We start from the raw sequence: 10622 nt of genomic DNA, 5'->3' as shown, positions 1-10622 counted from the left end.
CGGGGTTGCCGGGGGGGGCCGTTCCCGCTCCGGAGGAGAGGCGGGGGCTGCGTGCCGGCAGCGGGGCGGGGACGAGGGGGCGCCGGCCGCCGGGCCGGCTCGGCGGGCACCGGGCCGCGGCCCCGCCCCGGGCCGGCCCCAGCGCAAGATGGCGGCGGCCGCCTCGCCCCACCCTCGCGCCTCCTCCTCGCGCGCCGGCGGGCGGGCGGGCGGGGCGAGGCGCGCAGGCGCAGTGCGCGCCGCCGCGCTGAGGCCTCCCCCCTCCCTTTCCCCGGGCGCGGCGTGACGCGGCGACGCGCTGACGCGGCTCGTCGGCGGGGCGGGGCCCGCGCATGCGCAGGGGGCGGCGGCGGGTGCTGCGGAGCCGGGGCTGCCGGGGCTGCGGGCGCCATGTCGGGCCGCTCGGTGCGCGCCGAGACCCGCAGCCGCGCCAAGGATGACATCAAAAAAGTGATGGCGGCCATCGAGCGCGTCCGCAGATGGTGAGAGGCGGGGCGCGGGGGGGCGGGGGCGGGGCCTGCCGGCCCGCGGCCAATCACCGCGCCACACGGCCGTCGGCGGAGGCGCTCCGGGGGCCGGCCTCCAATCGGAGCGCCGCGCGGGGCGGCGGGCGGCGCGAGGGGAGCGGCGGCCAATCAGCGCGCTCGGCTGCGTGGGGGCGGGGGCCGGAAGCGCCGGCGACGGGCAGGCGGCGGGCCCAGGCGCCGGGGGGCGCTGACGGCCGCGTGGCGCAGGGAGAAGAAGTGGGTGACGGTGGGCGACACCTCGCTGCGCATCTTCAAGTGGGTGCCGGTGGCCGACAGCAAGGAGGTGAGCGCCGCCCCGCGGCACCCCCCCCGCCCCGCCCCCCTCGCGCCGCCCTCCCGGCCCCGCAGGAGCCGCCCCGGCCGGGCTCTGCCGCCCCCCGCCCCGCCCCCTCCCCTCGCTGCCGCCGGGGCTGGGGGGGAGCGGGCCCGGGCCCGGGGGGCGGCCTCTGCGGGGCTCGCGCTGCAGCCTGGCCCCGTCGCCTCGTCCCTGTGCTTTTCTTTCTCTCCTCAAGAAAGAGAAATCCAAGTCCGGCGGCAGCGCTGCCCGAGAGCCCAACGGCTTCCCGGCTGACACCTCCGCCAACTCCTCGCTGCTCCTGGAGTTTCAAGGTGAGCCTGGCAGAGCCCGCGGCCCTGCCGAGCTGGGGCAAGGCTCGCAGGCCTTACAGCAGGGGGGCTGTCGCCGGATTAGGCGTGCTGCCTGTCGGGAAGAGCAGCGCGTGTCTTCAGCGTGGAGCTGTGCCGTGCCGCTCCTGGGCGGTGCCTGCTTGTCGTGGCTTTATCCCGGCCAGCAGCTCAGCACCACACAGGCGTTCGCTCACCCTCCCCCCTCCCTCTCTGGGATGGGGGAGAGAAACGGGAAAGTGAAGCCTGTGAGTTGAGATAAAGACAGTTTATAAGAACAGAAAAATAATAATATTGATAATAGTACTACTAATAATAACATGTCCAAAACAAGTGGTGCACAATGCAATTGCTCACCACCCGTTGACCGATGCCCAGCCTATCCCCGAGCAGCCGGCCTCCCCCCCCCGGCTAGCCACCCCTATATATTGTTTAGCATGCTGTCAGATGGTATGGAATACCCCTTTGGCCAGTTTGGGTCAGCTGTCCTGGGTCTGTCCCCTCCCAGCTCCTGCTGCACCCCAGCCTGCCTGCTGGCAGGGCAGAGCGAGAAGCTGGAAAGTCCTTGGCTTGGTGTAAGCACTGCTCTGCAACAATTAAAACGTCAGCATGTTATCAGCGCTCTTCTCATCCTAATCCAAAACACAGCACCCTACCAGCTACTAGGAGGAAAATTAACTCTGTCCTAACTGAAATCAGGACACTGCTAAAACTGCTGGTTCTTGCCATCAAAAAGAATCATAATCAGCTGCTTCTGGAATCTCCCTGTGAGCAGTTTAACGGGGAACAGGAGGAGTGGGGATTCCTATTCCCACTTTGCAGTCCCTGCTGGGGAAAGATGAGTGGCTGCCTGCAGCTGAGGCCCCTGGTTACTGTAAGGGCTGGCACGGACTTTGGGATAAAAGCGCAGAGGATCTTTGGCTGCTGCCAGACTGAGGGAAGGCAGCGTGAGATGATAAAGGAGAGGTTTTCTGTGAATGTAACACTACACCTCCCTTGCTGCCGGATGTGCTGCAAGATGGGCTTCTTTCCTCTTCCCTGGTACTGTTAGTGTGCTCTGGCTGGGTTGGCGTGGGGATGCAGGGCTTTGCCTTCAGACCTGCTCAGACCTTTCCCTGTGGAGCAGCATCTCTCTCCTGCGGGTCGCTGCTTGTGATCTAAGAGCGCTGTAGCAGCCACGAGCAATCTCTGATGGAGCTGATCAGCGCACGAGCCCACAGCTGGAGCAGAGTGTATGCCTGTCCCCAGCCAACACAATCAACCCTCGTTGTGGCTAAGGGACGTCGGGCATTGTGTTGGTGCTTCCAGTAGATGCAGTTAACAAGTTAGCAGTGCAGGTCTGCAGTTTAGCCCACATGGAACCACTTTACCTGGAAAAACAGGATTGCCTTCCCTTGTGGGGCAGGTGTGGAGTCTTGCTCTGCTGTTAGTTTGCTGCCTTGCAAATAGAAGAGGTACAAAACTCTGGTACAGAAGCAAGAGGCCTCCTGCCCTCAAACGCCCAGGTGCAGGTGCCCACCACGAGCTGCAGACGTGAGATTTGGCAGTGCAGAGCTTTGTGTCACCCTTGCACGTCGTGCTCGTTTTGTTTCTGAATAGCGCCAGGTTGCTTTCCTCTGCCCTGCTCAGCCTCTCCGGTTCCCTGGACAGAAGCTCCCTCTCCTGTGGGGCAGCTGTGGATCTGGCGCTGGTTGTGTCCCAGCGGGGAGTACTGCGTCAAGACGCTCGGACTGTTGCTGAGTGCCTTTGTGAACCGTTTGTGTGAATGCCGCTGACTGTTCTTCCGTTTGCATGAGCCCTCCATGGCCCTGGCTCTCAGTGCTGCCTTTGGCTGCTCGTGCTGCTGGATCAAGGCACTCTTCTTCACTAGGTGCTGTTTCTGCAGATGAGAACAGTAACCAGAGCTCCCTGTCGGATGTCTACCAGCTCAAGGTGGACAGCAGCCCCAACTCCAGCCCTAGTCCCCAGCAGAGTGAGTCCATGAGTCCTGCCCACACATCTGACTTCCGCACGGACGACTCGCAGCCACCCACGCTGGGGCAGGAGACTCTGGAAGGTGGGCTCTGGGACACCTGGGCATGGCTGCTGGGCTGGGAAGAGAGGAGGTGGCCAGCTGAGCCAGGGAGGCTGGGGAAGGCACTGCTGGAGGGCCTTGTGACAGGGCTTGCGTCTTTCTTATAAGGCGGGTGACTGAGGCACCTCTGCTGGAGGTCTCCTTTCCTGGCTCAGTGGGCTGGGTACCGCTGTGCTTCTGGGTCTGCGCTGTTGTTAACCCTTCTGTTCCCTCCAGAGCCATCCCTGCCTTCCTCGGAAGTTGCAGATGAGCCTCCCACTCTCACAAAGGAAGAACCGGTCCCCCTTGAGACTCAGGTAAGGGAAGGATTGAAACCGTGTCACAATGTGTACGCACCCAGCTTGCCCTGTCTTCCCAGGGCGCCTTTACCATTTCACTAGCTGTCTATTGTAGCAGAAACATCAAGACGTGTAGGCTTGCTCTGCAGTCCCAAACCGCCCCCGGGAGCTCCCCAAACCTCCTGGCTTCCTGTGGTTTAGTTCAGGTTTCAGGGCCTAAACTGTGTGCGGAAAACGCGTGGAGATGGAGTAGAATAATGGTTGTAGCTGATTCCAGGGCCGGGGTGGATTCTCACTGCTGATGCCCAGGAGCTCATTAACAGCCTGGCTCCTGCTGAGGCTGCCTCTCAGAGGAAAACTCAGGGCGTCCCCGCAGGGTGAGAGGCGGCCGTGTCCAGCAGGTCAGCGTGGCCTTGTGGGCGCACTCGGCTCCTGTCACTGCCGGTGACCTCTGGCTCTTGCAGGTAACTGAAGAGGAGGAGGACTCTGGTGCGCCGCCTCTGAAGAGATTTTGTGCCGATCAGAACTCTGTGTGCCACACGGCCTCGGAGAGCTAGCCTGCCCGTCCCCGGGGAGAGCCTTCGCCAGCCCCTCGCAGAGCCGCCTGCCCTCCCCTGGGGGCCGGGGTGCTTCCCCCCAGCCTGCCCTTCCTGAGGGACAGGGCCCTCCTGCCACCTCGCTCTCCAGCCTGCCCTGCCCTCCGGGGCAGGAGCCTCCTGCCAGCCCCTGCAGAGGCAGCCTGCAAACGATTCCCCCGGCCAGCTGGGGCTGCCACCAGTACCTACAAATTTGCCTCTATTTATTGGCTCCCGCTCTCCCTGCTGACCTGTACTATAGCGGCGTGGGGTCTCTGCTGGGTGGTCTGCATGTACAGAGGGAGGGATCCTTGGGGCTCCCCAGTGTCCATCGCCCCTACGGCGCTGGCAGATGCTGTTTGCCTGTTTCTGGGTCTCGTGTCTGCCCTCCACACCAGCCGCTGCGTGCTGGGAACCAAAGAGCTGTGTTCCACCTGCACGAAGCGATTTGTCTGCTCCCTTGTGACCGTAGGCTGGGGTGTTCCTGCTGTAGGTGTAAAGTGCAATGGAGGGTGGGGGGAGAGCACCCTGGGAATAGAGACCGCAGCCCTTCATGCTGCTGGGCAGGGATCCCACGCTGGGACGCTGTGCAATAAGCTGCTAGTTTAAGCCATTCATATCGGAAGAGAGAGGAGCGCTACCACTGTGGAGGGCAGGTACTGAACACATCGGTGCAGCCTGCCTCTGCTCTGCCGCCGGGCCCTCACAGAGCCCCTGCTGCCCTCTGCAGAGGCCGGGTGGGGGCTGGAGCGCAGAGAGGCTGGCAGGGGAGAGGGGCAGCCAGCGTGGCCATGTCCCGGCTGGGTCTGCACCCCGCTCCCCTCCTGCTGCCCTGCACCTTGTGGCTGGCAGAGCAGGGGGAGCTGCCCCCGAGGTACACCCTGTCCGGGCAAGATGTAGGAACCCCCAGGGAGCCCTCCCATGCCCATGTCCCTAAGCTCCCCGCACCAGCACCCTGGCCCACAGCACCGTGCCGGGCCTCCCCGCCGCCACTGCATGTCCTGCCGAGTCTGTCTGTGATCGAGCCTGGCGAAGCCGAAGGCGCGGCCGCGCGTGGAAGTGAAAAGATATTTTAGCACTGAATAGAATATTTTTAAAATTAAACTATTTGAAATAACAGTGCTGGGTGACTGTGGGGGCAGGTGGGAGAGGAGCGCTGGGGTGGGAGCCTGGGAATGGGTGGCGGGCAGCACCGGGATTTGCGTTCCCCCCCCCAGCCTCACGGGACAAGCTGGTGTGGAGCCCTCACTCCACCAAACTGGGACTGGCACCCCCTTCCCACACCACGGCTTGCAGGCCTGCTGCCTATCGCCTGTCTAGTCAAGCCTGGTGCCCTATGTCAGGAGGTGGGCTGGTGGCCGTGGGGCGTGAAACCCAGTGGAGCACAGAGCCTGCCCTGCCCAAACCCGGTCCCAGCACATCCACATGGTGCTACCACCCCCACATGCAGCTGCGGGGGGCTCAACCAAGGGGCTCGGTGCGGAGGCAGCTCAGCTCTACCATTGCCAGCGCTGTGTGGTGCGTGCAGTTCCAGTGAGCTCGCGAGCTGCTCCTGCTCCACCAGCAGGCTCCAGTCTGTGTTCCTGCAAGCTGCGCCTAAATCCAGTGGTGTCCCGCGTGGCCCCACAAGACTGCCGCAGTCGTGTCACAAAACTTGTGGCGTTTACGTCAAATGGTGATGAGGAGGAGGTTCAAGGTTGCTCTTTAGTTACGACAGTGCTGGAGATAATTTTGGAAAGCCTGGAGAAACCAGTCCTTTACATGGACACTTAGAGCAGCCTTGTGCATAGTCAAAATGGCTGGGTTGTGTTTTGCGCGCAGCTTTAAGATAACATTTAGAGATGGATCATGGATATACTGAAATGGCCACGCAGGGCCAGGGCAGCTGGACTGTGATAATTCATCAAGGGCACAGCTGGGGAGGGAGCGTTGTCTCACCCAGCCAAAGGTGCTGTGGTGCAGAGGCTTGCAGAGGAGACTGTCACCTCTACCTGTACGGTGACTGGCACGTTCAAGAGCCTTGCCTTCCCACGTAAGCCTTACCTTATGCAAAAGAGCCCAATAAATTAGGTTAATTAACATGATGTCCCTGGGTATCTTTGCAACAGTCTGTCTTTGATTTGTCTTTGTGCATTGCGAATAATGGTTTTTATTTTCCATTTATTAAATGTAGTGTATAAGCCTAAACTACGGGTGTATGGTTCCTTTTGTTACACTGCCTTGTATAATTGCCAAGTGTTTTTAACAATTTCTCATTTCAGGATCCTGATGGCCAGACAAGAAGGGCAGCTGCTGGTAGATTTGAAAACAAACCATCCTGATGTAGTTACAGATATTAGGAAAATAGTTTTAGGAGAGAGATCCAGAGGGAAGACTTCTTGCAATCAGAGAAGGCAAAGAGATGAGCTTTCTAAAGCAGTGTGTGTATTGCTGAATTCAGGAGGAGTGAGGATGGAGACAGAGGACAAGAATTACTGTTGCCATAGCATGGTATTGGCCTGGACATAGAGCAGTGCCTCAGGGAGTGCATTGTCTGCACAGAGACCGGCAAATACTTCATGAAGATGCAGCAGCAGAGTCACTTTCTGTATGTTATTAAAATGCAGAGCTGTGGAGGTCCAGAGCAGAAAAGTGCATCCACAAAGCCACATATCTATAGCATGAGCACTGGTTTGTCCCACAGGTCTGTCATTTCCGTTTTGCCTGTTGCTCCAAGTGGAGCTGCTAGACTTCTCAGGCAAACGGAAAGCTGTGCCAATGAGAATGAGCGAAGCACTGAGAAAGTTCTGCTGGATTTTGATAGAGGAGCAAAGGAGACCGCTTTGAGCACAAGATGCCATTGCCAGGTTTTTAAGGAGAGAAAAACTGATGGGTTGGAAAGGTCCTGGATTTCAGTGAGACAACACACTGAATTTAAGAACTCTATAGAGAATGTCTTGGAATATATTAGCAAAAAACATCCAAAGTATGTCTCTGTCTTTGCAAACACTCAGGGTGGTTATTTTTTTTTTTTTGGAGCAGGTGACAGCAGAAAAGTGGAAGCCATAGTAAAATACAGAAAAAAGCTTTAGAAGAAACAATAGCTGATGAGATCAAAGCCCATCTGTCACTTCAGATATATCCTGAGCATTTATGACAAAGAATGCTTGCAGGACCACATATGTGCTGTGAGAACTGGTTTGTTCAGCCTGGAAAAGAGGAGGCTGAGGGGAGACCTCATCGCGGCCTACAGCTTCCTCACGAGGGGGAGTGGAGGGGCAGGCGCCGATCTATTCTCTTCAGTCACCAGTGATAGGACCCGTGGGAATGGTGTCAAGCTGCGGCAGGGGAGGTTTAGGCTACACATCAGGAAGAGGCTCTTCACCGAGAGGGTGGTCGCCCACTGGAACAGGCTCCCCAGGGAAGGAGTCACTGCACCAAGCCTGCCAGAGTTTAAGAAGCGATTGGACTGTGCACTTAGTCACATGGTCTGAATTTTGGGGTAGACCTGTGTGGTGCCAGGAGTTGGACTCAGTGATCCTTGTGGGTCCCTTCCAACTTGGGATATTCTATGATTCTATTCTATGAGAGTTGAACCATTTGGCTGTGTTGTTTTCCGTGACAACCCTGAATCCTGGATTGTGACAGGTGACAGTCGAAAGACTGAGCAGGAAAAAAACAGATGGAGCTCGTGACAGCTGCAGATTCAGGTAAAAATTGTGGGAAGTCTGCATTTATGCTAGTGCCAACTTAATTTCTGCCTTGGTTTGTAAATATTTGGGAGTGAAAACCAACTTATTTTGTTCTGTGTTCTCACCAAACCTAGAGAAGGGGCTTTGCCGTGTAGCACAGTTCTGTGCACTAGTGGTCACTGTATTTTAAATGGTCCCCAACCTCAAACCATTCTTTGAAGCACTGCTCTCTGAACTGTCTCAGCAGGACTTTCTGAAGCACTCCCAACTGAAAGAAGACTTCCTAGGGATCCCATATACCTTTAAGTGAAGTTGACATTCAAAATTGCCTAGGAGCTTCCATTAATTCTTAATGAGAATTGCAAAAGACTTCTGAAACTAGCTTTGTCTGTTAAGATGCTTAGCAGGGAGTGAACTCCTGCCTGGTGGAAATCTGGCCACTTTATGTGCCTAAAATTATCTATTTTGGAAAAAAAAAAAAAAGTCCTTACTGGCGCTGAGCACCATGGAGTGAAATTCCCAGTGCTTGATGCACTAGTGAGGATTAATCTCCATACCCTGGCTTGGTCAGTGTAGATGCAACAACTTGCCACAAGCTGTTTGGTGCCAGCTGTAAAACAAAATAGTAATTTTAGCTGTAATGATTGTGTCAAATGACCTGCCTGCAACTTTTCTTCTCCTTTTCCACATAAAATACTAATAACATCTGTAATGATGTCAGCAACACTGAAGTAGCTACTAAAGCCTCTTCAGTGCTCTATTCAGAGATCGGCTGGAGATGGAGGAAAGTCCTTTTAATTCTACAGCCCAGCAAGCACAATGCTTAGTACACAGCAGGTTGCAAACTGCTTCCCCTTTTGAGGTGCTCACACATTTCAGGTGTCAATTGAAACTCATTTTGCATACCCAGTGTGTCTCCATAGTTGTTAAGAGCCATGTTTTGAAGGAGCAGGGATGTAAGGCTCTGCTTGTTTTAATCATGTTGTCCCACTTCATTTTGAAACCTTTCCCTTTCAAAAGCTGTGTCCTGCATTTTCTTCCATCACCCCACAGCAAGACCTGTATGGTAGGTCCCACAGAACTTAATCTGTTATTTGATAGTCCACAGGTTTGGATAAGAATTTTTCAATTTTAAGACAAAACTGGCCCTTCTTTCCCTGTGGTTCCCTGTAACATGAATCTCCCACCTGTGTGTGCTCATGGCAGCAATGGCACAAGCAAAGAATACACTGGCCAAATGGCACCTCCGTCCCCAGCAGACCCCAGGCAGCTTCTCATGTTGTGCACAATCTATCCTGCACTCCTGGTCTGCACATAGATCTGAGATGTCTTGTCTCTGCAGGTGGTTGTTTCCTGGCAGTGATGATCAGAGCTGCACATCTTTGACCAAGGGATGCTGTTCGCAGCCCAGCACAGGATTATCCAGAGGCTCAGGTCTTTTATCAAAGGCAGCAACTCTGTCCTTGCTGCAGTCCCAGACCACTGAGAGAAGGAGGTTCAAAGGACAGAGTCAGGTAAAACACCAAGAGGGTGATGCTGATGGGAGAACAAAACAGCAAGGTCTTTAGGAGAGGTATATCTACTGAAGAAACTCATGGTACATGCAGGTAATTCCGGTAGGATGCTGGTGTGCTGAACCGGCATTTCAGGTGTCTCTTACTTGTGCACTGGAGTCTCAACAAACTCATCCGATGTGGGCCTAGATCTTGCCTTTGAACGTTGTTGTCTATGCTTTGAGCCCTCTTCTACAGCAAATCAAGATCATGTTGCTTTGACACAATATTGTCATTCTTAACTATGTATGCTGCATTTTCTTGAGCAGGATTGAGAAGGGAGGTTTCAAAATATTAATTTTAGTTATTTAGTGTTGTGTTTTAAAAGTTCACATGGAAGAATGCTGACGGATATAACATATTTTTCCATCCAAGATGTTTCAAATGTACATGAGGAACTTGCAAATAAACTGAGCTTGGCAAATGGTCCTCCATGTGAGAGAAGTGTATTCAAAAGCACACGTCAAATGTGTGTCTGAACTCCAAGAATGCCCCTCTCCTGGTATGCCATTTATTCTGGACATTTTTTGGAATTCAAGATTGTATTTGACAGAGCTTCTAAGAAGATAATGCAGCATAAAATTTAGGATTTTATGAAAAAAAAACAACACAACCACTGTTGAGGTATTTAAAAGTGAAAGTGCTCCAAGAATGTTGATTTCCCTATTTTTTCAGGTATTTCGATCTCTTCTCCCCCATTTTTTCCACTAACTATAATCACAACTATGAGAATATACCCAATGTCACAGGGGTTTAGGCACTGGCTGCCACCTGTTATGCTCAGAAATCTTCTCATGGGCAAAATGTAAACAGAAAAGAGAGAATAATTTATTTCTAGTAAGTGAGATTTCAATAGTCTCATCAAAGAATTATTATTAGTCTAGATCTAATAATTACAGATAAAGAAAGGGGCAATATATGAGTACCATTACACAAATAAATTCTCAATAATAATAGTTGCCTGCACTTTTCCTAATATCCAATTCTGCTCCGGGTGTTATGCTCAGCCTTCCTCTGCCACTGTTACAGCTTCAGTCTGCCAGGGGCTGTTATCACAAGTTGTCAGCATCCACAGTTCTTTCATCAGGAGTAAGTACGTAGTTGAGTAATGAGTTGAGTCTTTTGTCAGGACTAAGTACATGCCTTTTCCTCATTCCAGGTTCCACTTGAGGTCACTTGCTGTTTGTTTACTAAGACACTTTTACACCTTGTTCTTTCTTCACTGGTCTGCAACTTCACCATTGCATCTGAATTTAGTAAGCCCAGTGTGTTTCACAAAAGTTTGATGCTTGTTCTTTATTATCCTTAGAAACAGTTTTG

At 54.2% G+C, this 10622-nt stretch overlaps 1 protein-coding gene and 1 long non-coding RNA gene across 3 annotated transcripts; both read left to right on the top strand.

The window, feature by feature from the left end:
* The first annotated feature begins 316 nt into the window (after positions 1-316).
* BCL7B (BAF chromatin remodeling complex subunit BCL7B) lies at positions 317-5197 on the top strand. Of its 2 annotated transcripts, none has more exons than XM_040532539.1 (6): positions 317-482; positions 735-810; positions 1040-1136; positions 3022-3207; positions 3442-3521; positions 3968-5197. In XM_040532539.1, the coding sequence occupies exons 1-6, from the start codon at positions 391-393 to the stop codon at positions 4058-4060; spliced, it is 624 nt and encodes a 207-aa protein (XP_040388473.1). In that variant the 5' UTR covers positions 317-390; the 3' UTR covers positions 4061-5197. The 2 variants fall into 2 exon arrangements, with proteins under 2 accessions (XP_040388473.1, XP_040388474.1); XM_040532540.1 differs by having other exon boundaries at positions 320-482; positions 3037-3207.
* Positions 5198-7570: 2373 nt separating this feature from the next.
* LOC121057839 lies at positions 7571-9730 on the top strand. The gene is made up of 2 exons (XR_005813972.1): positions 7571-9108; positions 9141-9730. It is a non-coding gene; the product is annotated as an uncharacterized LOC121057839 (long non-coding RNA).
* Positions 9731-10622: the final 892 nt, after the last annotated feature.

Source organism: Cygnus olor, chromosome 20, assembly GCF_009769625.2.
Source record: "Cygnus olor isolate bCygOlo1 chromosome 20, bCygOlo1.pri.v2, whole genome shotgun sequence".
NCBI classification, from domain to species: Eukaryota; Metazoa; Chordata; class Aves; order Anseriformes; family Anatidae; genus Cygnus; species Cygnus olor.
This window is presented reverse-complemented; position numbering and strand designations above follow the sequence as displayed.